The sequence below is a fragment of the Marmota marmota genome, unplaced genomic scaffold (assembly GCF_001458135.2).
Source record: "Marmota marmota marmota unplaced genomic scaffold, marMar, whole genome shotgun sequence".
In the NCBI taxonomy this organism is placed as follows: domain Eukaryota; kingdom Metazoa; phylum Chordata; class Mammalia; order Rodentia; family Sciuridae; genus Marmota; species Marmota marmota.
Genome location: NW_025999900.1, coordinates 8365396 through 8389999, shown reverse-complemented (window position 1 = coordinate 8389999; position 24604 = coordinate 8365396). Strand labels below are relative to the sequence as shown.

General features: G+C 43.8%; 1 protein-coding gene across 1 annotated transcript in view; it reads right to left on the bottom strand.

Moving 5' to 3' along the window:
- Positions 1-954: 954 nt before the first annotated feature.
- Plekhd1 (pleckstrin homology and coiled-coil domain containing D1) overlaps positions 955-24604 on the bottom strand; it is a 36745-nt gene continuing 13095 nt past the window's right edge. The window contains exons 7-13 of the mRNA XM_015490567.2: positions 7894-7988; positions 6250-6343; positions 4660-4838; positions 4066-4198; positions 3556-3700; positions 3021-3170; positions 955-2677 (exon numbers count right to left, since the gene is read on the bottom strand). Coding sequence (XP_015346053.1) covers positions 2508-2677; positions 3021-3170; positions 3556-3700; positions 4066-4198; positions 4660-4838; positions 6250-6343; positions 7894-7988 — 966 coding nt within the window. The 3' untranslated portion in view covers positions 955-2507. The remainder of the gene's footprint in view (positions 2678-3020; positions 3171-3555; positions 3701-4065; positions 4199-4659; positions 4839-6249; positions 6344-7893; positions 7989-24604) is intronic.

Here is a 24604-nt window from a genome sequence, read left to right as displayed (position 1 = left end):
ATATATATATATATATATATATATATATATTTCCAGTAAGCAATTTCCACCCCTACATTTTTTCATAAAGAGATGCTCTTCCTTTTTTCTTTGTATGGCGTCAGGTATATAGTAAACTTTAAACAAGTAAACATTTATGGATTGATCAGTTGGTTAAAGATAACCCAGATCTGCCTGAGGCATGAAAAGTTCAGGGTGAGAGTAGGAGGAAATGAACTAGGGATTGGTGAATGTGCATGGAAAATCACTGGTGTGGTTTGAATGCTGGTCCCCTCCCAAATTCACGTTAAAATTTAATGGCCATTTTAACAGTACTAAGAGGTGGGACCTTTGAGAGGTGATTAAGGCATGAGGACTCTGTCCTCTTGAATAGATTAATGTCATCATTTCAGGAGCCAGTTATCATGGGAGTATAACCTGCTTATAAAATGATGAGTTGGACCCCCACTTGCTCTTCCCTCCTGCCCTTCCACTATAGGATGACACCATGAGAAGGCCTTGGTGAAATGCCAGCATCTGGATATGGGACTTCCCAGTCTCTAAAACAGTGAGTCAATTAATTTCTACTGTTTATAAATTATTGAGTTTCTGGTATTGCTATAAAATGGACTAAGACAAGCACTTTCCTTTCTGGTTAATAGTATGCCCAGGAAAAACAAACACATTTGAAAATTTCCAAAAGGTCTCTCTCCAAGAGCAAGCCATTATTAATTAAATTCTTTAAAAAACAAACAAAAAGTCAGGGATGGTGGCACATGCCTGCCATCCCAGTGACTCAGGAGGCTGAGACAGGAGAAGCACAAGTTCAAGGCCAGCTTCAGCAACTTAAAGAGACTTTGTCTCAAAATAAAAAAAATACAAAGGCCTGGGGATGTGGCTCAGGGGTAGAGCGTCCTGGGTTCATTCCCTAGTATTGCAGAAATAAAAAATAAAATAAAAACAAAAGCAGCCATCTTGGTTTTATAAATCTTCCTCCTCATTTCAAGTTCATTCTACATACATATTAGATAGTCAAGTTCCAGGTTTATGCAGGTTTATACATATTTAAAGCTTTTACATTTACACTCAGGTGCATTAATTCCAAAATGCCCAGAGACCACCTAGATTCTATAGAGTAGCTGAAGCCATCAAAGTCCACCCCCACCTGAGACAGGACCCTGAGTTCCTCCAGGCAGCCCTGAGCGCAGAGTCGGGCAGCCCAGCTGGCCTGGCCAGCCTAGTGGCAGACATGCATATATTCTCAGAAGGAGCACCACTTCTCTTCCCACAGACCAGGCTGTGTGTTCCCAGGGCCTGTACCTTCTGCTGGGACTTGCCCTGCAACCATCTTTCCAACCACAGAATATCTTGGTTTTCTGAACAGCAGAAAATCAGCATCTTTAATATTACCAGTGTCCTAGAGTACACTGATCCCAGGCAGAGCCTTTTCTAGAGAGACCCACAAACTCAGGAAGCCTGGGCAGGGTGGGCCCAGAAGATTGTCACAAGTAAAAGACACATTCCAGGGCCCTCGACCTCCTGAAGGATGGTGGTCTTCCACAAAAGCTGCAGATTGGTATTACAGCTTCACTCTTAATAATGTCAAGCCAACCGATAGCTACCGGATTATCACAGGCCCAGGTTCTCCGTGTGCTGGGGTCATGGCTGCATTGCTTTACTGGCTGTCGCCTCTGCAGAGTGAGGAGGCAGAAAGGCAACCAAGCTGGGAGGGAGACATCTGTGATCTAGTGACCAGCACTATGGCCAGGGACAGACACCTCTCTGCAGACCAGTAGATAATGCAGGTGCCTGGGTCACTTTCCACTCCTGAGCTTGCTGTGTGCCATCTGGGAGAGCCTCCAAAGTCACTGCTGGCCCCAGCTCCCAGCCAGGGTCCAGAAGGGACATGGTAGGATCACACTCCTCCCACAGGGTGCTGAGGCTGCATGAGGATGACCTTACCTGAGGAGGGAAACCCATAGGTCCCACAGCTGTGGCCAACCCCAGGAAAAGGGGTACGGTGTTGAGTGTGTGGGGTACTATGAGTTCAGGGATGCTGTCCCCAGAATAGGTGAGGGGGCCTTGGCTGGGGATGTGTTCGAATGCCTGAAGCAGAGAGGGTTGGGAAAACCTGGGTAAAGGGAGTGTCAGGTGTGTGTGGGGGGGTTCACCTCAGGGAGGTTGAGGCTGTTTGCAACACACGAGGACCAGGGACAAGGCCACAGTCGCAAAGGAGTATGGTGAGCACACAGGGTAGACAGGTAGACCACCCCATACCCTGTACAACAAAGGGATGGTGGCCCCTTCCTCACCTCGCTGTGTCAACTGGGCAGCACCCAGCGTGGGCCCACCCAGACCTGGTGTACACCCAAGGAAAGGGTGTGGGGCGTGGCTAAGGGAGGTCACATCCCTGTCCTTTGAGGAGAGGCTGGGTCCCAGGTGGCGCTCTGGTAGGGAGGAGCCTGGGGGAGTCAGTTCTCCCTCTGCGGCCCCACCCAGGAATGACTTGGGGGTGGGAGGAGTGCCCTTCACTTTGCACCCCGGGGAAGCGCAGAGGAAGCTCCAGGCTGGGTGGCCATGATGTGATAGATGGATTCCCGGAAGCGCTGGTCTCGGCTGAGTCGCTTGGCCACCTCCTTGAGCTCCTCAATGTTGTTGGCTTCCAGCTGGGAGGTCATGAAGGACTGGGAGGGCTTCACTGGGGAGACAGGGCCCAAGAGCCCCTGTGAACAGCCCTCTCACCCCAAGGCTGGCCCTCACCCTGCCCCACCCTGCCTCCCTCACTCCCAGCCCTACAGGAGGCTGACTTTCTCCTTGCCCCTTCCTGCCCAGGGGCTTCCCAGGGGCTGCAAGAAAACCAAGGCCTGAGAATTCACTGTAGCTGGTAGAGCCAGGTCCAGGGCCGCACTGCCCAGCCCCAGTGTGGGCCAGTCCTGCTCACTCCCCACCCTGCCCTCTTCCTGCCTTGTCCCCAACAGCCTGTGCCCATCCCACCCCACCAGAGCACACAGACGGCCACACTCACTGTCGGCCACACTCACTGTCGTTCCAAGAGGTGCTGGACCGACGCCTATGGAAGCGGCAGCTCTTGATGCGACGCGTGGCCGCCTTGTGGATGTAGACGGAGTTCTTCATGATGACGGGCATCTTGGCCTCCAGCTCCGCGTTCCGGATGCACTCCTCAAAGAACCCTGTGGGCAGGTCCTATTTGACTGCTATCTTCCTTCTGGCTCTGGCCCTCCTGACTAGACCCGCCCAAGGATCCTAATAGGGCTGAGTACAAAATATGTTCATATCACCCCTAAGAGATATTACAGTCACCAACCAAGGGACATCCATTGTCCCTCAAACTACAATCTGCTGCCATCTCAGGGCCAGGTCTACTGAGAACACAGCTGGGCTTTTGCAAAGGGGAAGAAACCTCAGGCTCCCCCCATACCCTCACTCAGCATCAAGGGGCCCCAGCAGGCAGGTGTGTGGAGAAGTGTCCCCAACAACCATGGCCTCGAGCATAGTAGTTCTAGGCTCCACAGCACCTGGATTCAGGCAGGGCCGAGTCCCCAGAGAGAGGCTTACTTTTCAGATGGCTCACATCTGCCCGCATCCTCTCCTCCTTCTCCTTATTCCGCACCTTGGAGTTGAGCCCTTGTTCCAGGCTCCTCAAGGCCCCTTCTGCCTCCCGCAGACGCCTCTCCAGGTCCATGCGGACCTTCACCTCGGCCTGAGGGGAAAAGCAAGCCAGAGAGAAGTTGGGTCCAGAGTAGCAATTGCCATGTTCCCAGAAGCCTTCCCAAACACCCCTGGCTCAATGAGTTTGGATGGAACTTTCCACATCCTGCCTGGGTATCTCACCCTGGACCCAGATGGCCTGGGTTTGGTCTCTGCACCCAGTAGGCATTTATCAGAGATGGAGCAGACTGTCTCCCCTCATGGTGGCTTCATGCCCTGTACCTGGCCAGCTGTTCAGATTGGCAGAGTTGATTTGGGCAGCTATTCAGTGAGGTACAGGGCAGGTGGGAGTCTCCAGGTACAGAGAAGCCCCCCCCCCCAGCACATTCAGCTCCCAGAGGCCTGAGGTCCACGCACCTTGAGTTCCCGCTCGGCCTGCTGCTTCTCTGCTGTCAGCTCCTGCAGTGAGTTCTGCAGTGCCTGGGACTGGCTTGAGTAGAACTCCCGCTCCTCCTCCAGGGCCCGTGAGCGCTCCTCATTCTCCTTCATCCTGAGGGCAGAAGAGGAACTTCCTTATGCTTGCCCATCAAAGGAGGGTCGCCCCTCCTAGAGACCTGGCTGAAGAAACCCTGAGCTGCTAGAACTTTCTGGGTCCAGAAGTCCAGGTGATGACAGGGTTGTATGTCAGTGAGGAAGCTTAGAGGCAGAGCACTGGAGTCCTGGGTCTAGGGCTTGCCACTTCTGTGAACTCAGAGAAGTCCTATCCCCCCTCTGAGGATGTGTGTCCTCATAGTGGAAGGGGCTAAAGGAATCTGCTCAGCCAGCCTCAATGCACAGTTCTGTGAGAGACAACGGTCAAGTCAGATTTGATGAGTGAAGTTTCCTCTTAGGCAAAAGGAAGTGAGTGACCCATCTGGCTGATGCCAGTTAGAATGCAACTCCAGGTGTCCAGCTGGAGGAAGTCACCAGCCCCCAAGCTTCTTGTTGACTCAGGGGTCTTGAGCCCCTTACCGCTTCTCCGCTAGGAGTTTCTCCGCCAACAGCTGCTGTATCCGCTCTTCAATCTGCCTTAGGTTACTCTGGAGACCCCCACTGGCAGGTGGCTGCTCACTCTGATTGGTCAGTGACTGTGGCTGGTTCTTATCCTCTTCCAGCATTTCTAGAGTCTTCTTCTTCTCTATGGATAGTTCCTGGTACAGAGAAGGAAGAGAAAGCCCAGTGTTGGTTCTCCAAACCTGGCTGTTCTCCCCTCTCCAATCCAGGGAGTAATCCCTTCCTCTCTCATTCCTTTTTGAAGCACACCTGAATTGTCTCATTCTCCTGAGGTAAAAGATCAAGATCTCCTTTCTCACAAGGCAAGATTACTCCTCAATCAGGAGGGTCAGGGAGGAACTCAGTGTGGCTTCCAGCACAGATGGCACCTACTAGAACCTGATCTCAAGGCTCAAGGGCACCATGACTTTCTGGGGGGGGGGGGTGTCCTTGTCCTCTAGCATGTAAGGAGGAAATGTATTGGGTTCATGTGAAAAATATCTAATAGGACAAGCCCAAGAGCAGATTTAGATGGTCTATGCATTCATCAGCTGGGATTTTACACTACACAGAATTTCTGAAGTTGATTATCCATGGGAACAACCTGCCATAATGTGAAGCGGGGAAAGAAAAATAAACACCACACACAAAGCTCCAGTCAGTCAAGAGGGACTACAACCCTTGCAGCCTTCAAGGCAATTCATGGATTCAGTAAACACATATGGGTCATAAACCATATGCCAGCTTTGCTCCAGATGCTCATCCTGGGGAGGCCATTCAGACAAGGTCTAATGGAGTCCACTGTTTGGAATACACGGCCTAGAGGGTTCATTCCCTAACAGACGTGCAAAATGCTGTGGGAACCCACAGGTCAGAAGGAGAATCAGGGAAAGCTGATGAAGAAGATACTTGAACTGAATCTTAGAGAAGAGGTAGAAAAGATCTTCTGTGTAGAAGGAACAGTAGGGCCAAGGCATGAAGGATGAAAGAGCTTATCTTTCTGTGGCACATGAGCTCAGGGATTGGAGCAGGGCTTGGGGTATCTCTGGGGTGGGGAGGGGTAGCAGAGAGCGAGGGTGGAGCAGTGGAGGAGGAGAGGCTGGAGCAATTGCATACCAGGCTAAGGACTTTGCACTTTGTCCTTGACACAAGCCACTTCCCCTTCCCCTCACAGTTTCTTGTGGTATCAGATGAAGGTGACCTGCCAGCCAATTTCCTTTCATGCTCAATTTCACTTAGGAGCAGCTAAGTGAGTGAGCCACAACAAGGATGTGGTGGGTGACTCCACTGCCCTAATTGATCCTCCATCAGTGGAGAAAGTGGATTTCTTGAGATCATGGTCATTGCAAGGTCAAGTTGGAATTTGCCCTCTGGGTCTGGGGGAAAAAAACAATTCCTGCTTTGGGCCTCCTATACTGGCTGGAGACCCTTTAGATCAGTGCCCCTCCCTGCCCATTCCCCTGGCGGGTATACCCCACGCACACACACACAAATACTGTTGGAAAAATCAGCATCACACAGCTTAAACAACCAGCTCACCTCCAGAAACCACCAACAGTGGCCCCTTACCTCCAGTGTCTGCTGTAAGGACTCCGTGAGGTGCCTCAGTTCCTTTTTCTCTTGTTCCACACCCTTGAGGCATCTTGCAGTCAGTTCTAGCTCCCTGTGGGGACAGAGGGCTGGATACGGCAATGCCCACTTCTCCCAACCTCTGCATACAGAAACGCTTCTGCTGCACCCCCAGATATGGCTCAGAAGAGCCCTTGGATGGACAGTCACTCTGCAATCCTGGGCCCCAAAAGCAGCTGCACAGCCTGGGGCTGAGAGGAAATCTCAGCCAGGAAGGCTTGGAGTCACTTGATCCGGGTACACGGGCATCGGTCAGGTGGGATAAACCTAGGGCTATCCCTAAGGCAGAGAGAAGCACTGGAGAAACCAAAGGGCTCAGCCATCCACCCCCAGCTTCCCTGGACAGTACCTGCTAGAACCCACACTGTGACATGGGACATGGCTAAGGCCCCTCTCTGGGATGATGAACTCTGAACAAGTCTTGGCCAGCACAGACTTTTACACCAGTTTCCCCTCCTCCTGCTTGGAGTATCTTTCATTTCTTCTGCTCAGTTTTCCAAATCCTTTCAAGGCCCAGCACCATCTAACCTCCATTCAAGCCCACAAAGCTCACACGTACTTTAGTTCCCATGACACAGGAAATCCGTCTTATGCTTTCTGGCACCTTACTATGTTGTTGTGTTAATGTTCCCAGCTTCAGTCTGGCTTTTCCAACCATCAGATCACAAGATTTTCAAGGAAGAAAACTTATTTTATATTCCAGTGTCTAGTAAAATTCTAGAAGCTGAGGAAGTGCTTGGCTTTTTACTTGATAAGATTCTCTGAGTTTCTCCCTTCCCAAAATATGTCTCACTGATTTCTTTCTATTTATTTATTTATTTATTTTTGTGGGACTAGAGATCAAAACCAGGGGCACTCTACCACTGAGCTACATTCCCAGCCCTTTTTATTTATTTTTTATTCTGAGACAAGGTCTTGCTAAGTTGCTGAGGCTGGGCTTGTGATTCTCCTGAGTTGCTGGGATTACAGGCGTGTGCCACTGTGTCTGGCTTTGATTTCCTTTTACGAAGATGTTGCAAGAAATTATTTTCTGGGCTGATGATCAACAGTGAAGATGACAATGATGACCACTACTATCAATACTACCCAGAACAGGAGTCTCCAAATTCCTGGTTGGGCTACATCTTAAAGGAGTGCTTTTTGAAAAATATAGATTTGGGGGCCCAACCTTCATGAGATCACAATGTGAAACTATATTTGCAAATGTTATATGAGACTAAAGATCCCAAATGATATCATTAGCCAAAGTGTAAGAGCACTAGGGGTCTTGGCTAATAGCACCCATAGGCTCAGCCAGCTTGGCCCTGACAGCTGGAGTAGAGGCATTTGTGGAGGCTAGAGGAAGGCCTCTCTGCTCTCACCCATGCCTCCTGCTCCAGTTGCAAAAGGTCATTATCAATAGGCAAAAGCATCTATAGCATCCTCTGGGCATACCCAAGTCCTGGAGCATTGGGAAGAGAAACCCAAACCAAGTCAGCAGAGGTGTCTCCTGTGTGGAGGCCTCTCCAGGCTGGGCCAAACATGGTTCTGCCTGCCCTAAGCCAGGGCTACCCCTTCCCAGCCCCTCCTGGGCACCACCACCACCTCTTGATCTGCTCCTGCTCCACTCTCAGCTCCTGTACCACCTCCTCAAACTGCTGCTTCTCGGCTTCCAGCACCTGGTTCAGACGCTCAAGCTCCTGAAGAGAACCAGAGAGGAAGAGAAGAGTCACAGTGGGCAAGGGACCTCTGAGGTTGGAAGACCCCACCGTAACCCAGGGGACCTTCTGGAATTTAACTAAGTCTGGGACATAGGCTACACCAGGCTTGTATTTAGCTCTGAGGAGCCCTGTCCCCACCCAATGACATACAGTTTCAACCACCCCAAAACCTTTGGTGAATTTGGCTTATGAAAAGTTAGCAGGCTGAAGGTGGGGTTTGGAAATGAGCCGAGAGTGTGTCCTGTCCATACAGATATGATTATAATTTTGGATGTCTGCTCTGTGGGGAGTTCTAGTCATGATTACCCTAAGATGAGGTTGGCTGTCCCTTGAGACTGGAGGGGAAAGTGGGGCGTATGCATTTCCATTTCTATGCAGATGTGAGTTAGAAGTGACATAGAAAAGCCATTCCCAACTCCAAAGTCAGAGAATAATGATTCTTTTTTTCTTGAGGCATCTGAGCCAGGTGCCTATAGCTTTCCTCTGTTTAGTGCCAAGGACTGGGGAGCCAGGCAACCCAGGACAGGTCCCAGGGGACCAGATAAGTTCCTTCAAGAAAGTCTGCAAGCCCGAGTGTTTACCCATCAAGTATGAGTTCCCCACGGATGTTTTTCTGGGGTTCCATGGCAGGTGATAAATTGTGGGGTACACTGTATGTGAAGTTCGGCTTGAAGGACTTTTGTGACAATTGCTTTTGTTCCTCCACGTTTTGTAACCTGGGAGGATATTATTTCTACATCCAATTTCTCACCTTCCACCTCCAATTTACAAACTCATTTTCACCCGAGGGTTTTATTCTCAAGTATAAGGGAAACTCTCCCAGGGGGTGGGGCTGCCTAGAGGGAGAAGTGGCCTTTGGCTTTGAGAAGATGTAGAGAAGGAAAGAGTCTGATTCCAGACCACTTGACCTCAATTCCTAAATATCTTACAGATAGTTGTTATTCCTTTCCCACTGAACCATTAACAGCACTTCCGGTGTGGAGCACAGGTTTCCAACTGACCTCAGTTTGCCAAATGCCACCATCACCTGGGCTGCTCACTGGGATTCTGATGCTCCTCCTGGGCCCATGCATGGCTGCAGTGTACCTGCTACAGTCAGGCGGGCCCACAGGGCTGGCTAAGGCCAACGGACTGTGAGCAGAAGTGTGTCATATTCAGGCAGATGCCTTTAAGGTAAGTACATGACATGCTGTTTCCTTCCCCCTGGCACCTGGTGTCAATGCAAATGGTGGGGGCTCCCTTAACCTGGGTCCTTAGGAGTGAGGACCCATGGAGCAGAGCCTCCAGCTGACCCACGTAGCTGAGTGAGAAATACAGATGTGCTGTTAAAGGCTGCTGATGTTTTGGGGTTGTGTTTTGGGGCAGTAGCCATAGCCTCGCCTGGGTATATATATACACAACATGCTGTATACAGACACCATGTAAATACATTAAACATTTATTCATGTACACCCTCCCTTTTTAATAAAAGTAAAATTCAGTGCTTCAAAGAAGTTTGTTGCCCCTCCCCCTTATTCTAATAAATCCTCAGTAGTGACACAATGTGACTCATGATGAAAAACCTCTCTGGCCTCAGATGTGACAAACCTGACTGATTCCCTCTCTGATGGCCTCTGCCTGCTATGGAAGAGACCTGGGAGATTTCAAGCTGCAAACATCACTGGGGGGGGGAAAATCACAAGGGCACCTGGCTCTTATAGGTTCAAAACTTCTGCTACTTCAAAAATGATCACCCGGTCTGGAGGCTGAGGCAGGAGGATCATAAGTTCAAAGCCAGCCTCAGCAAAAGTGAGGAGCTAAGCAACTCAGTGAGACCCTGTCTCTAAATTAGATACAAAATAGGGCTGGGGATGTGGCTCGGTGGTTGAGTGTCCCTGAGTTCAATCCCTGGTACCCGCCCCCCACCAAAAAATCCCACCCAGGATCCAGCTGGAGGACCCCACCTCACAACCTCAGCTTGTCCTTCCCTGGAAAGCCCCTTTCTTTAAAACTCAACTTGCAAATATTTCCCCTTACTTAATATTATGCTATGATATCTTCATGTAGTTGAAAATGGGGAGGGTAAATGATTAAAGCCCCATTCTTCCCTCCCTAGCACTCAAGTGCCTCCTGATGCCAGCAGGCCCCAGCTATGCCTCCAACAACAAGAAAGTGAAATTAATTCACCAAGAAACAATAAGGCAAAAGGATCATTTGGCTTTTCTTCTCCCTTCCTTCCCTCTGTAGCCCCAGGCATATGCAATGTGATGCCTTTTCTACCTGAGTCAGTAACTTCCTGGGCCCAGGCAGTGTTCATTGCTGTGTGAAAGGGCCAGAGGAAGGGTGCCTATGAATCAGAGCCCTCAGGGCCAAAGCAACTTTAAAGGAAATTCAGTCTTCATCAGATGGTTAAATCGCCTCCACTTGAGTGACAGGAAATCACTCAAGATAAGAAATTTGCCCCTTTTTTAGACAGCCTCCTATTTTTTTTGTACCAAGGATTGAACTCAGGGACACTTAACCACTGAGCCACATCCCCAGCCTTTCTTGTTTGTATCTTATTTAGAGGCAGGATCCCACTGAGTTGCTTAGAGCCTTGCCAAGTTGCTGAGGCTGGCTTTGAACTCATGATACTCCTGCCTCAGCCTCTGGAGTTGCTGGGATTATAGGCCATTTCACCTTTGAACAGATTGATAAAAAGATCTTCCTTATAAACTCTACCCCCCGGCAGGCTCAGGGCTGTCATTCTCTGAAAGCCACAAATATAAGTGCATTAATAAATGATAGATTTTGTTGAAATCTTGGTGGGACTGCAGTGAGAGTTACACCTCATTTATACAGCAAAATGTCCTCTCCAAAGCCCCTTAAGCCATCTCTGTCCTTTGCCCAAACTTTCCCTCCCTTCAGCAGCTACTGGGCCCCTGACCTTTCTCCGTCTCAGTCACATCTTCCTCCTCACAGCCTCTCTCCTCAGCTATGAAGCTGTGGATCCCAGACCAGAAGGTAAGAGCTAGCTGACAACCTCTTGCCAAACAGAATAAGAGCTAGTGGACAGTCCCTTGCCAAGGTCAAGGGCAGCAGCTTACACCTGGCCATTTCATGTTGCTCCAGCAAACCTAGAGAAGGGGAAAGGCCATTTCACTTACCAGTTTCATTTGAGCCAAGATTTGTCTGCCTCCCAACTTCTTCAATGTGTCTGACTTCTCACCCCATTGGGACCATAGAACAAGACTAATTTCTTTTCCCTTCAAGTATTTAAAAGAGCTGTTATGTTCCCGAGTCTCCTCTCCTCAAGCCAAACAATTCCTCTTTGCTGTGCTTCACAGGACATGATTTCTAGTCCTCCATAGAACTAATTATACTCTTGGAAAGAACGCTGTGACATAGGCTCCTAATTAGGAAGAATTAATACAGTAAAGATGCTTTGCAAATAATTTACAGGCTCAAAGGGATTCCAGCAAAAATCCTGGTGAAAATTTAACCTTCTATTTCTATTTATCGATGCTATACATATATATTGAGTGCTTCGTATGTGTCAAATATCTGCCAGACTGAGGATAAGGAGATGCTCACATGGAGTTTATCATCTTGTACAGCTATTAACAGAATTAGAGAAAGATTTTAGATCAGATGCAAAAATCAAATATTACTAAAAGAATCAGACACATTAGAGTCTGACCAAAAGACATGGTATGCAGGACCAGGACCCAGTTCTATGGAAAGCTGTCCAAAGTGGGAGTAGGTCAGGGGAGAGGACGATCAGATGATTCTTAAACTGACTGACCACGGTGAATAAATAGGAGAGAGAGAAAAGAGCATTCCAGGCAGAAGGAACAGTATATGCAAAGACCCTGTGAGAAAAAATGAAGGGAGGCCCGTAAGGCTGGGCCCAGAGTGAGAGTAAACACAGTGGAAAGAAGCTGGAGGGGCTGACAGAATCTAGACCATGCGGGACCTTGGACTATGCTGAGAATTTTGGCCTTTTCTCTTAAGGAAGATGAAGCAATGAAGGGGCTGGGGTTGTGGCTCAGTGGTAGAGTGCTTGCCCAGCATGTGTGAGACACTGGGTTCTATTCTCAGAACCGCATATAAATATATAAGATAAAGGTCCATCAACAACTAAAATACATATTTTTAAAAAGACAGGAAAGTCTTTAAAGAAGAAGCAGCAGCAATGAAGGTTTTGAGCAGGAAGCAGGAGAAGATGGTGGGTAACATGACCTAATTTCCATTTAAACAGTGATTTTGGCTGCAACATGCAGGAAAGAGTCTAAGGAGCCCAGTGCATTAGTCCAAGCAAGACCTAGTACCTAGTGGGTACCAGAGCTCAGCAGTGAGGTGAAAGTGGCCTGGTGAGTGAATTCCAGTCCTGGGGGGAGGACAACTCTAGCAGAATTAGGGAGTGAGGTGGAGAAGGGAGGAGGGAGGGAGAACAGGGTGTAGTATGACACCAAGTGTCTGACCTGCACAATCTGTTAATTGTTGTGCATTCCCTGAGACAGGAAGTACCAGAAGCCCGCCAGCTCTGCTGGGGAAGATCATGGATTTGGTCTTAGACACTCTGTGTTTGTGGTCTCTTTGGACATATGTCTGGAGATGTAAAATTAATGGCTGGGTAGAAAGGAATGGAACTCAATAGAGAGAAGGGGCTGGAGGGATCAACTTAGGGCACAAAAAAGTTAGGGAGTGTGGCCTGAACTGCCTTATGATCTAGTGCAGAGAGAAGGGAAGAACAGGCAGCATCCTCTGAAATGAGGTCTCTTAGGTCAATGCGAGGATTGCATAAATTAATCCATGAAAGTTGCTTGCACCATAGTCCGTGTTTAATAAATATTAATTAGTATTATACATTCAAACTGTGGAGTATCTTTTCAAGAGTAGACAGCAATTGCCAGGCACTGTTGTGCATACCTGTGAGCCCAGCTCCTTGGGAGGCTGAGGCAGGAGGATTGCAAGTTTGAGACCAGCCTAGGCAATTTAGAGAGCCTCTGACTCAAAAATAAAAAATTAAAAGGGGCTGGGCTAGGGATGTAGCTCCATGGTAAAATCTCCCTGAGTTCAGGCCTCAACACTGAAAAAAGAAAAAGAATGGACATCTATTCAAAAGAACAGAAAAGGGACTTCAAACATAGATGTTGATACATGATAACAATGCCTAGAGGGCTGGGGTTGTGGTAGAACACTTGCCTAGCATGTGTGAGGCCCTAGGTTTGATCCACAGCACCACATAAAAATAAATAAACAAAATAAAGGTATTGGGTCCAACTACCACTAAAATAAATAAATAAATAAATAAATAACAATGCCTAGAATTTACTGTGAACTTACTGCTCTAAGCACATTACGTGCATTAAGTTATTTAATACTCAAAACAAGTATGAGTATTACTATTGTCAATTTACAGATGGGAAAAACAAAGGGACAAGCTAAGTTACCTAACTTGTTCAAAGTCATACAGCTAGTAAAAAATGAAGGAGGGACTCAAAATGGAAATAGCCATACACTGCTGATGGGAATATAAATTGGTACATATTTTTTGGAAAGCATTTGGCAGTGTGCACCAAGAACCATTAAAGTTCTTATCCTTTGACTTAGTAATTTTACTGAATTGTAATTTATCCTAAGGAAATAATTAGAAAAGTAAAACAAGATCTATGTACAATGATTCATTGTGGCATAATTTATAATTGTATAAATGGCCTAAAATGTTCAAAAAAATAGGAGATATGAAGCGTCACATAGGATGAATCAGTACCGAGCCATTAAAATCAATATTTTCAAGGAATATTAAATGGCATGGCAAAGGTATAACATTAATGAAGTTATGATAACAGGCATAATGAAAAAGTAGGCCATAAACTGAATATCTGACATCCTCCTCATTATGTTTAAAATATAAAAACAATACATACAGCAGGAAGAGTAGCTCAGTAGTAGAGTGTGAGTTTAGCATGCATGAGACCTTTGGTTCAATTCTCTGCATCACAAAAAGAAAAGAAGAAGAAGGAAGAAGAAGAAGAGTAGGAGGGAGGAAGAGGAGAGAAATGAGAAGAAGACGACGACATAGTAGAAAACAGACAAATGCAAAACACTAAAGGCTGACAATAATTATCCATCAATTGTGGGACTAAGGATAAATTCATGTTTTTCAAGTTTTCTACAAGAGCATGATTTCCATCACTAGGAAAGAAGCTGTATGTATTGTTAAAGAGGAAAAGGAAAGAGAACTGGGCAATTCTAGTTTCCAGTCCAGAATGTAAGGAACTTAGAAGTTGCTACTCCATCTAATACATAAAAAAATAAACTGAAAAATCAGCTTCTCTTCTTAGATCTTTCAGAGGAATGATGTCACGGAGTGAACTACTAAACCCGAAATTGGAGAAAACCCCAGGAATAGAGCAGAAACACATCAGCAAAAAACTCACTGGGAACCAATTCAGAGGTAGGAAAATCTGAACTGTAGCTGATGAATTGCTGAAGGCTTCATATGGACAAGTTTTAGTGTTAAAAACCCCATCAGGCTCCAGACTTAGGCCTCCCTGCACACTTTTGTGAGTTTATCTCCAAGAACTCTACCAGATTTTACAGGGAATATTAGAGTAAAAATACCATGATGTTTGCAGCAAGAGAAATGTTGAAATACAACAAAGCATTCTATTCTCTTTTTTTAAGAGGTGAAATTTATTTTAATAATATATTTTAATGTAATATAGCAAATAAAAAATTATTCTATTCTTCTTAATAAGTCTGTGCTCAAGGGGAAATGATTTTACTAGAGTCTGACCTGCTGGAATTGCATCAGAGCCTCACCTATCTGAAGGAAGAAAATTCCCAACTCCAGCTCACTGTAGCCATCCTGTCCCATCTAAGAGGCTGGAGGTGCAGGGTAGACACTGAGAAGCACTTGTGACATCCACAATACAGGGGACCAGCCTCATTAAAGGAATGAAATCTAATCACAGGACTATAGTCTGCTCCCACACACACACACCTGACCACTGCACCACAAAAGCCTATTTACCACAATTCCTTTTCCCTAGCACACTGTGTCTGGCATTCAACAAACAATTGCAAGGCATACTAAAAGGCAAAACACAGTTGCAAAAGACTGAATAAGAATCAGAGTCAGAGCTGGATATAGTAGAAATGTAGAATTATCAGACCCCTAATTAAAAACAAAAACATGGGGCTGGGGTTGTGGCTCAGCGGTAGAGCGCGTGCCTCTCACGTGTGAGACCCTAGGTTCAATCCTCAGCACCACATAAAAATAAATAAATGAAATAAAGACATTGTGTCCATGTATAACTAAAAAAAAATTTTTTTTAATCCAAGATTAATATGCTAAGGGCTTTAATGGGAAAAACAGACATGGAAAAATGGATGGATAAAGTAAGTAGAAATTGGAAATTCTAAGAAAGATTTTTTTTTAAATGCAAGAGATCAAAAACACTATACAGAATGATGAATACGTTGATGAAATCATTAGTAAACTGGACACAGCTGAGGAAAGAACTTTTGTGCTTCAGAGTAGAAACTCCCCAAACTCAAAAGAAAAGAGAAAAAGGACTAGAGGAAAAAAAAAAAAAAGAACAGAACATCTAAAAATTGTGGGACATCTGCAAAAAGTGTAATATATGTGTAATGGGAATACCAGAAGGAGAAAAAAACAGAAGGAACAGAAGCAATGTTTGAAGCAATAAATACTGAGAATTTCCCCAAATTATTATCAGAAACCAAACCACTGTTCCAAGAAGCTCAGAGAACAAAAGTGGATAAATGTAAGACAAAAAAAGAAAAACCTCACTACATCTAGCTATGTCGTATTCAAACTTCACAAAATCAAAGACAAAGAAAAAATCTTCAAAGAAGCCAGAAAACACACACACACACGCACGCACACACACACACACACACACACGCACACCTTACCTACAGAAGAGTGAAGATGAATAAATATAAGAATGACTTTGAACTTCTCAGAAACCATACAAGCAAGAAGAGTGTGGAGTGAAATGTTTAAAGCATTGAGAGAAAAAAAAAAAAAAAGGCCAACCTAGAATTCTGTCTTCTGAAAAATGATCCTTTAAAAGTGAAGGAAAGGGGTTGGGATTTTAGTTCAGTGGTAGAGCGCTTGCCTCGCATGTGTGAGGCACTGGGTTCGATCCTCAACACCACATAAAACTAACTAAATAAATAAATAAAGGATAGTGTGTCCATCTACAGCTAAGAAAGGAAAAATAAAGATCTTCTTAGACAAATGAAAGTAGAATTATTTTTGCCAGTAGATCTGCTTTGCAAGAAATGTTTAAAAAGTTCTTCAGAGAAAAGGAAAATGATACTGGTCAGAAACTCAGATCTATATTAATAAAGAGCATCAGAGACTGAATAGATGATGCTTATATGCACTTACATGTAAGTGAAATGAATTGCAAAAATGTTATAAGGGATGGGAGGGAGGAGTTAGGTAGAGCGCTGTTTGAAAATGGTCTTGGGTTAGTTGTAAGTGTGTATTGCAAACTTTAGGGTAACCACTAATTTTTAAAAAGTAAAATTGGTGTATTAAGAAAGTAGAAAATATGGAATCATGGACTTGGGCTGTTGCTCAATGGTAGAGTGCTTGCCTAGCATGTATGAGGCACTGGGTTTGAGTCTCAGTAACAATTAAAAATAAATAGATAAAATAAAGGTCCATTGACAACGAAATTTTTTTTAAAAAAAAAATGAATCATATAAAATGCACAATTAAGCTGGGCATGATGTTGCATGCCCATAATCCCAGTGACTCGATAAGCTGAGGCAGGAGGATCAGTTTGGGGCAACAGTGATTAATAAAAAATAACAAAGACTGGGGATGTAGCTTAATGGTAAAAATACCTCTGGATCAATCCCCCATACTAGAAAAAGCAAAAAAGAAAACACAAAATCACAGAAGTAAGAAAATGTGTGGAAGACAAAATAGATACAAATAGGGCTGAGGATGTAGCTCAGTGGTAGAGCACTTGCCCAGCATGAGTGAGGCCCCGGATTTGAGCCCCAGTACTAGGGGGAAAAAAAAGGAACAAATAAGAAGTGTAATAAACAGAAAACAGGAACAAATATGGTAGATATCAATTCAACTATATTGAATGTCTCTTTTTATGTCAAAGACCTAAACACAGCAACTAAAAGGCAAAGATTTTCAGTGTGGATTAAAAAAATACTCAACTATCTATTGTCTGCAAGAATCCATTTTAATCTTTTCTTTTCTTTTGATGGTGGAACTGGGGATTGAACCCAGGGCCTCACATATGCTAACCAAGCATTCTATGAGTGAGCTATATCCCCAACCCAAGAAACTCACTTTAGATAAAAAAAAAAAAACACATATAGATTACAAGCAAAAGATGGAGAAAAATATACCCATACTTATAGTAATCAATAATTTCAGATAAATCAGACTTCTGAAAAAGAAGCTGGAAAAGTCATTAAGAATAAAAAGAGGCATTACACGGGCTGGGGTGTAGCTAAGTGGTAAAGTGCTTGTCTATCATGCACAAGGTCCTGGATTTAATCCCCAGAACTGCAGGAGTAGGGGTAAGAGGCAAGAGGCATTATGTAATGATAAAGGGGTCAATAGTCCTGAAGATATAATAATATTTAATATGTACGCTCCCACGAACAGAGCATCAAATATAATACATGAGAAAAAGACTGATAAAATTGAAAGTGGAAATAAATGGATCCACCAATATAATTAGAGACTTTGACACCATCTATCATAAATTGACAGAGGAAGTAGGTAAAAAATTTGTACAGACATAGTTCAAGTCAACAACTGGATATAATTGGCATCTGTTATGCACTGAATGTTGGAGTTCTTTAAAGATTTATTTGTTGAATTTTGGTAGCACTAATTTCCACTGTGTAAATATATGATCTTTTGGAAGTAAGTAGGATTAGATGAAGTTATGTGGGACTCTCCTGATGACACAAGAGACACTACAGAGCTAGCTCTTTGTTTCTCCTTGCATCTGTACAAGAAGCACACAGTGAGATGGCAGCTGCCTACACACCAATAGAAGAGGGCTCAGAATAAAACCTGTGTTGTGGGCATCTAGAACTATGAGAAATAGGCCATAAGATAGCCCTTAACAAATTTAAAAGAATAGAAAATCATCCAATGTCTGCTATTAAGCCACAATGGAATTGCACTAGAAATAAATTACAGAAGGATAATGAAAAACTGAGCAAGGTGATGCACACCTGTAATCCCAGCAGAAGCTGCGATAGGAGAATCACAAGTTCAAGGCCAGCCTGGGCAACAAGGTGAGATCCTGTCTCAAAAAATAAAAATAAATGGGAATGTAGCTAGCTCAATAGTAGGATAATTGCTTAGCATGTGTAAGACCCTGGGTTCAATCCCCCTTACTAAAAAACAAATTAAAAAAACCCAGTGAAATTGGAAATAGGAAATAAATAAAGGAAATCAAGAAAACCAAAATCTGGGTTTTTGAAAAGATCAATAAACTCCATAAGCTGGGCTAATTAAGAAAAAATACAAAGACACAAATTACTAATATCAGAAGTGGAATTGGGGAAAAGGAGATATCACTACAGACATGATAGACATTAAAAGGATAATAAAAGGGGCTGGGGCTGGGCACAGTAACCCATGCCTATAATCCCAGTGACACGGGAGGCTGAGACAGGAGAATCCCAAGTTCAAAGCCAGCCTCAGCAACAGCAAGGCGCTAAGCAACCTAGTGAGACCCTGTCTCTAAATAAAACACACAATAGGGCTGGGGATGTGGCTCAGTGGTCGAATGCCCCTGAGTTCAATCCCCAGTACCCCCAAATAAATAAATAAATAAACAAATAAATAAATAAGGGGCTGGGGTTGTAGCTCAATGATAAGAGCACTTGCCTAGCATGTGAGGCACTGGGTTTAATCCTTAGCACTGCATAAAAAATACATAAATAAAATAAAGGTATTGTGTCCATGTATAACTAAATTTTTTAAATGATAATAATAGAATATATGAGCAACTCTATGCCCACAAATTTGATAACCTAAATGAATGGACCACTTCCTTAAAGGGAATCTGTCAAAATTCACATCAGAAGAAACAGACAATCTGAATAGACCTATGTCTGTTGAGGAAATTGAATCAATAATTAATAATCTTCCAAAACAGAAAACACCAGACCCAGATGAGTCTCCTAGTGAATCTCACCAAACATTTAAGAGAGAAATTATGCCAGTTTTCCACAATCTCTTCCAGAAGATAGAAGCAGGATAAATACTTTATAACTTATTTTATGAAGCTAGCATAACCCTAGTACCAAAACTCAACAAAGACATGACAGGAAAAGGAGGATACAAACCAATATCATCACTCACATCAATGTAAAAATCCTCAACAAAGTATTGGCAAATTGAATCAAACAATGCATAAAAGGAATTATACATCATGTCCAAGTGGGATTTACACCAGGTATACAAAGTTAGTTCAATGTTTGAAAATAAATTGATGTAATCCATCACATCAACAGGCTCAAGAAGAAAGACCACATGATCATATTAACATATGCAGAAAAATCATTTGACAAAGTCCAGTGCTTGCTGACAATAAAATCTCTCAGCAAACTAGGAATAGAAGGGAATTTTCTCAACTTGATTAAGAATATCTACAAAAAAAATATAGCTGACACCATATTTAATGGTGATAAACTAGAAGCATTTCCTCTAAGATCAGTAATAAAGCAAAGATGTTCCTTCTCATTACTGCTTTACAACAAAGTTCCAAAAGGCCTAGATAATTGGTAAGACAAGAAAAAGAAATAAATAGCATGCAGATTGGAAAGAGAGAATAACTCCATCTTTTTTCACAGATGACATGATTATTTCTGTAGGAAATCCAGGAAAATTGATACTCACACAAATTCCTGGAACTCATAAGCAATTGTAGCATTGTTACAAGGTTAATGTATACAAGTCAATTGCTGTCAGTTATGGTGGCACACACCTTTAATCCAGCTACTTGGGAAGCTGAGGCAGGAGAATCACAAGTTCGAGATCAGCCTGCACAATATAGTGAGACCCTGTCTTAAAATAAAATAAAAAATTCTAGGGATGTAATGCAGTGGTAGAGTATTTGCCTAGCACATATGAAGCCTTGGATTCAATTCCCTATACCAAAAAAATGAAAACAGTCGATTGCTTTCCAATATACCAATAGTGAATAAGTGGAATTTAAAATTAAAAATATATACCCACTTATATTAGCATCCCCTAAAAATAAAATACTTAGATCTAAATTTTAAAAATGTACAAGATTTATGTGGAAAACTACAAAACTCTAACGAAAAATATGGAAGAAGAATGGAGAGATATTCCATGTTCATGGATAGGAAAACTCTATATTGTCATGTGTCATTTCTTCCCTACTTGATATATAGATTCAACACAATCCCATCAAAATATTAGCACATCATTTTGTGGATATTGGCAAACTGATGCTAAATGTTATATGAATAGGTATGCGACTCAGAACACCCAACTCAATATTGAAGGAGAACAAAGTAGAGAAGAACTGGAAGACCTATGACACCTAAAACCATGTGGTACTGGGAAAAAAATAGGCAAATCAATAGATCAGAATAAAGAGACTAGAAATAGGCCCATATAAATATTGTCAACGTATCTATGACAAAGGAGCAAAAGTAATATAACGGAGCAAAGACAGTCTTTTCAATAAATGTCACCGCAACAACTGGACATACACACGCAAAAAAAAAAAAAAAAAAAAGTAAGAAAGAAACAAGAAATTAAAAAAAGAAAATAACCTTCAAATCTTTTACAAAAATTAATAAAAGTATAAAACTTCTAAAAGACAGCATAGGTGAAAATCTGGATGACCTTGAGTTTAGCAATGAGTTTTTAGATACAACATCAAAGGCATAATTCATGAAATAAATAGTGAGCTGGATTTCATTAAAATTACAAATTCCTGCTCTGTGAAAGATAATGTCAAGAAATATGATTGCTGGATGATAAGGAAAAAGGATATCAGTTTTGTAAGAATCTGCCAAACCATCTTCCAAAGTGGTTGTACGATTTTTAGAAGACAAGTCACAGAGTGGGAGAAAATATTTGCAAACACATCTGATAAATGACTGTTACTCAAAATACATAAAGAACTCTTAAAACTCAATATGAAGGTCTGGGGTTGTGGCTCAGTGGTAGAATGCTTGCCTTGCACGTGTGAGGTACTGGGTATTGTGTTCATCTACAATTAAAAATACTTTTTAAAAAACCTTAATATGAAAATGAATAACCCATTTCTTTTAAATGAGCAAAAGACCTTAACTGACACCAAAGAAGATCTACAGATGGCAAATCAGCATATGCAAAGATGTTCAACATTATTGTGTCATTAGGTAAATGCAAATTCAAACAACAATGAAATAACACAACACATTTATGAGAATGGCCACAATCCAAAACACTGGCAACACCGAACACTAGCCAAAGTGTGGAGCAACAGGAACTCTCATTCACTTCTGATGGAAATGCCAAATGGCACAGCCACTTTGGAAGACAGTTTAGCCGCTTCTTACAAAACTTACATACTCTTTCCATATGATCCAGCAATCACACGCCTTGTTACTCATTCAAATGAGCTGAAAATGTATGTCCACAAGAAAACCTATGCATGGATGTTTATAGCAGCTTTATTCATAATTGCCAAAACTTGGAAGCAACTGAGATGTCCTTTAGACAATATTATTCAGCACTAAAAAGAAATGAGCTATCAAACCATAAAAAGACATGAAGGAAACTTAAATGCATATTACTAAATGAAAGAAGCCAATCTGAAAAAACAACATAGAATATAATTCCAAGTGTATGACATTCTGGAGAAGGCAAAACTATGGAGACAGTAAAAAGATGAGTGATTGCCAGGGGTTATTGGGGAGGGAGAGATGAATATCTGGAGCATGGAGGATGTTTAGGGCATCAAAACTATTCTATATGATATTACAGTGGTGGATACATGACATTACATATTTGTCAAAATCCACAGAATGTACAACACCAAGAGTGAACCCTAGGGCTGGGGCTGTAACTCAGTGGTAGAGCACTTGCCTGGCATGTGTGAGGCACTGGGTTTGATTCTCAGCACTTCATATAAATAAATAAAATGAAGGTCCATTGACATGATTGGTCATGGTGGTGCATGCCTGTAATCAACAGTTCAGGAAGCTGAGACAGGAGGATCATGAGTTCAAAGCCAGCCTCAGCAAAGATGAGCTGGTAAGTAACTCAGTGAGACCCTGTCTCTAAATNCATCCCCAGCCCTATTTTGTATTTTATTTGGAGACAGGGTCTCACTTAGTTGCTTAGTGCCTCACTTTGCCGAGGCTGGCTTTGAACTCGTGGTCCTCCCACCTTTCTGTACATGGAGGGTGCCAGACTCCGCCATCATACACTGGGCCTTTCCATTCCACAAAGCACCTACTTTCTGTTCCCTTGAGCCTCACTGCAACCTGGGAGGAAGGTAGGAGCTGGCATTTCTTTTATCAGACATCACAAATGGATAATCTGAAGATCAGAGGCTTCGAATGACATTCCCAAGTTTACACTGTCAGTCATAAAGCTGAGATTCTCATCCAGGTCTCTTGAATCCAGACCCTGAGACTTCCTTTCGAGCAGGCTGTCCCCTGAGATGTCACAAATCAGAAGAACCTTCGTCTTATCACTGGGCCATTGTACCAAAGGCCTTTCTATGTGGCCCAAAGCACACCCCAATCTCTGACCTGCCATGAAATGGGGAAGGAAGAGGGGACAGGCAGACTCATCCTATAGATGAGAAAGTAGAGAAAAACTTGGGACAGAATGACTCAGTGGTTAAGCCAGGAATAGAATCCGAATCCTATTCCTCTCTAGACATGCTGCGGACAAGGAATCCAGCTCTCCTAGTTCTTTCTCTCCTGCCCGCCTGAGCAGCCTCTCCTGTGGGCACCAGCGGGTCTGGGCTTACACCCATTGTGCGCCAAAAAGAGAGTTCACTGCCGACAGCCTCCTTCCTCCAGTGTGCTGTGGCACCCAGTGAGGCCTGTGTGCAGTGGGTCCCCACTGTCCTAATTTCCTGGCTAAAGACCTAGATAGAGTGTCTAAATTTTCCTCCGGCCGACTGCTGCCCCAGATTTAGCCTCTCTGATGGATAAGTCTCTTCTCCCTGCCGGAGGCCGTGCCTGTCACCCCACCCCACCCCAGGCTTCCTAAATCACATTTTGTTGTGTTTTGTTTTTTGAGACAGAACCTTCAACAGGCAACCCTCCTGCCTCAGCTCCCGTGTACTTAGGATTACAGGTGTGAGCCACCACACCCAGCTCACCTGTCTTCAAGGTGCTGACATACAACACACCAAATTCCCACTTAAAAGGTGTGGGACTGAATGGAGAAAATACCAACATGCTAATGAAATCTAGATGAAAGCCTGGGATACAGAGGCCCCCACCCTTGGGGGGGTGGAAGAGACACTGTAGTCAACACGACAGTCCTCAAATCCGTACCTCTAAGTACAAATCCTCTGTGGATTTTTCTGTTTGTTTTGTAACCAACAAAATGGCTCTTAAGTCCAGTTGGAAGAATAAATGGGCACGAAAAACTGACAAATTTTTGGAAGAAGAAAAATGAAGGTGGACTGTCCTACTGGATTAAAATCAAGATGTAAAGTCGGGAGAACAAAGTTATTCACCCATTGATTCATCCCACAGTGCCAAGCTCCACAACTGGCCTGGGAGCGAGGAAAAGTGACAAGGCAAAGAGAAGTAGAATCAATGGTGCCTCTCTCTGTGGGCTCCTCTGCACAAGCCACTCTATAGCTTCTGCCTCAGGCAGTTCACATGTGGGGTGGGCCCATAATTAATAACAACATGAGCATATCAACAAACATTCAATAAACATGTCTTATGTGCCGATCGCGTTATAGGTAACACCTTTAATCTTTATAGCATCCTTAATAAGATGGGTTCTATTATCATTGTCATTTTTCAGATGAGAATATTGATGTTCAAAGAGGTTAAATAATTTGTCTGAGGTCACACAGCCACAAGTGTGATGGGCAGATACAAATACAGATAGCCTGGGTCTGGATTCTGTACTGCCAACTAGTACTCACCCCCTGCCTTTCAGGTGTCAGAAAGACTCCTCAGGATAGGCGAGGCTCAATGCTGCCTAGAGGTTTCAAATGAAGTGAACTTCAGTGGCTCCCATGAGGCCAAGAGTCTCCTGAACCACAGGCAGCTTCAAGTCGGCAATGAGCCTGCTCAGGACTTGTATTGTTGGCAGAGAATGAAGGAACCTCTGAGATCATCAAATCCAATCACCCTCACAGTGCCAGAAGCCCCTGATAGATAATTCAGGCCATTACAGCCTCCTGGGAATCTCTGTGACAAGCCGCTTATAAAATTTTTGGAGAACTTCTTCCCTAGAAAATGGTTACCTTCCCTTTTTACTTTCCTTTGGAGGGTTGGCAAGGAGAAATGCACTTCCTGCCAAGAATCTATAGCAGTTGCAAGCACTGTCATTGCACTGGGCTCCTGGCCCCGCCCCGTCTGATGTTCCAGCC